The 2,484-nt window shown below is 44.7% G+C and overlaps 1 protein-coding gene across 1 annotated transcript; it reads right to left on the reverse strand.

The window, feature by feature from the left end:
- Positions 1 to 491: 491 nt before the first annotated feature.
- Positions 492 to 1,558, reverse strand: BDR25DRAFT_341687 (uncharacterized protein). The gene is made up of 2 exons (XM_033693630.1): positions 855 to 1,558; positions 492 to 752 (listed from the first exon to the last, which is right to left on the reverse strand). The coding sequence occupies exons 1-2, from the start codon at positions 1,122 to 1,124 to the stop codon at positions 621 to 623; spliced, it is 402 nt and encodes a 133-aa protein (XP_033549730.1). The 5' UTR covers positions 1,125 to 1,558; the 3' UTR covers positions 492 to 620.
- Positions 1,559 to 2,484: the final 926 nt, after the last annotated feature.

The raw sequence follows: 2,484 nt of genomic DNA on the forward strand, positions 1-2,484 counted from the left end.
GAAAGAGATACATGTGAAGAGAATTGCATTCAAGAGCTAGATCAAGATTTTAGGTGGAAAGAAGGACGCCGACGGGGACGACACAATTCCGCCTCATTCATAGTTTGAGGACAGGAAGCTATAGAAACTACAAGACTACATATTTCGGAAATAGGGTAGAATTGAGCAGGTAACCGTAGTCAGCCAGAATCACATTTAATGGCATGTCAATGCGCTCTCCTATGCCTATTTATTGTAGCAATTAGAATCAAATTTGCCATCTATTTCAATTTAGAAATTGCCAGGAGAATCTTAACGATATGTCCATCATGGGTGGAGAGACTTAGGTAGGATTTTTGGACTGCATTTAGGAGATACCTAAAGACTTGAGAATGCCTCAATACTAATCTAAGCAAGTATCCAATTAGTCTCCACGGCGATTCCAACTCCTAATGTAGAGATTATCGAGAAAATCAAGCCTTAAGACGACTTCCCTAACATCACTAAGATATCACGGGCTCATTAATCATACTCATTACTATATCATAGCATACTAAGACATTAAAGGAGCGACATATATCAACCACCCAAATCCTCCACGCACAAACTGCTATTTCCCTTTCTTTCAAACCCGAATTAGATCAATAATTTGGCCTGCCGAGCTGGCCGTCCTTACAGCTATATTCCTTATCATTGTAGCAAGCATCGCCACAACGAAGCGTCGGATTCCCATTTAGAATCGGGCAGAGGAAGTTGCCATCATAGCAAGCGTACTATTAAATTATATTAGCATTTCCATCACAAAACCCATTATCCGGCTTAACGAGGACATCACGCCGAAGGGAGGCCCTCCGGGTAGGACACTATTTACATACCTTGCTAGGATAATACGGCTTTCCACCACAGTCCAAAATCGGCTCGCTGGTCGGGTTCCAAAGTTGGAGTTGATTATTCTGATCGCAGAAGTAGATATGTGTGGAATAGCACGCTTTGCCGCACGCGAGATAAACTTCTCCGTTGTTCTTCGGACACAACATGGTGCCAAAGCAGGTGTATTTACTCGGATAGTAGCGCGCTCCACCACACCATTGCAAATCTTCGGCGGCGGCAAGGGCCAGGAGGGGGGTGAAGAGGAAGAGCTTCATTGTGGATGTAAGAGGAGGTTCTTTGAATCAAAGTACGTAATTTGGAGTTGATTGATGGTGAGACGTTCCAGACAAGACTGATATCTTTGGGAGTAGAGAGAGGATGCTCTGGGTAGAGTATTAGGCTTCTCTTATACATCTTCCTCTGATCTCATCTCACGACAATGCCCCCAAAGGATGCCTCACTCTCGCAGTCAGATCCTCCATATTCTTTTCTTGGTATAACTTGACATCACGTCCCTCCCAAACCACATCCCAACCAGCGGTGTCCCTTACCGTTCCACTAAATCCTCTATAAACTGCTTATTGTATGGCGCCGAAGCTTCAACTCCAGTTCATCCAATATATACGCGAACCAACGATCTCCATTATACTAGGATCTCCTACAGTAGAATATATTAGCGTGGCGCCACATATCCTTCCGCAAAGGCCGCCGAACGTTAAGGCAGTGAGATCGCTCAGCCGCATCCCGCTATATGAGGAGAGAATGAGGAACGTGACCACTTCCGATGGGTTGCAATGTCGCATGCGCTCGTATTGGAGATGGCGTGTGTGAAGCTGAGAGGAGTAATCTGTGAATGGAGTGATGTGACGTGACCGCAACGTTTGACAGTAAGACAAAGGCACGATCGCCAGTGAGGAGAGTTGGGATACGAGGATGACGATATAGTGCGATTGGGAAGCGGGCGTTGAAGGCAAGGATTATGAGATGGTGGTTGGTATATCGGAACCGAGTACGGTGGACATGGGGACCTGTGCTACCTAGGTTAGGAAAACGAGGGTAAGGCCAAGGTCATGTTAAGTAATGCGAGACACATTGCACTAGCCAAGATATTGATATTCTAGAGTTGCTCTATTGTCGTGTAACAACGAAAGCCAAAGAGGAATGTTTTGCGGGGCGTATGTCCTCTGACAGTCGGGAGATTTGAATGGAATGGGGCAGTGCGAAGGACAGCTGACAAAGATAATACATGTTAATGTATATTAGGCATAGAATATATAGAAAAGACTGTTAACTAATTCTACATTAAGTCCTATTATAGCCTTAAACATTGCACTTTAAGCACGTTAGTAGTGCTTGCTGTTAGATCTGAGATGTCTAAGCCTAGCTACCCTCCTACACTACTTTGTTAGCCTCTACAGGGCAATTAACCTATAAGAACGGGGCTCTGCACCACTCCGCCATTCCAACTAAAAAGGTGCGAATAATTAACCAACAGTTGATTTTGCGTACAGAACAGTATATATGCCTTACATAACCTTGCTAGACTACAAGAGCGTCTCTAGTAACTATATAATATTGTGAGAGGTATCGAGCAGGAAACACAGGTCACAGAGAGGGAATGCAGGATAGGGGGGG

This window comes from Lindgomyces ingoldianus (genome assembly GCF_010093535.1).
Source record: "Lindgomyces ingoldianus strain ATCC 200398 unplaced genomic scaffold BDR25scaffold_10, whole genome shotgun sequence".
NCBI lineage: Eukaryota > Fungi > Ascomycota > Dothideomycetes > Pleosporales > Lindgomycetaceae > Lindgomyces > Lindgomyces ingoldianus.

Coding starts and splice junctions, on each gene's coding strand:
- BDR25DRAFT_341687 (XM_033693630.1), bottom strand. CDS start 1,124: ATGAAGCTCTTCCTCTTCACCCCCCTCCTGGCCCTTGCCGCCGCCGAA. Junction 753..854: donor AGCCGTATTATCCTAGCAAG/GTATGTAAATAG, acceptor ATAATTTAATAG/TACGCTTGCTATGATGGCAA.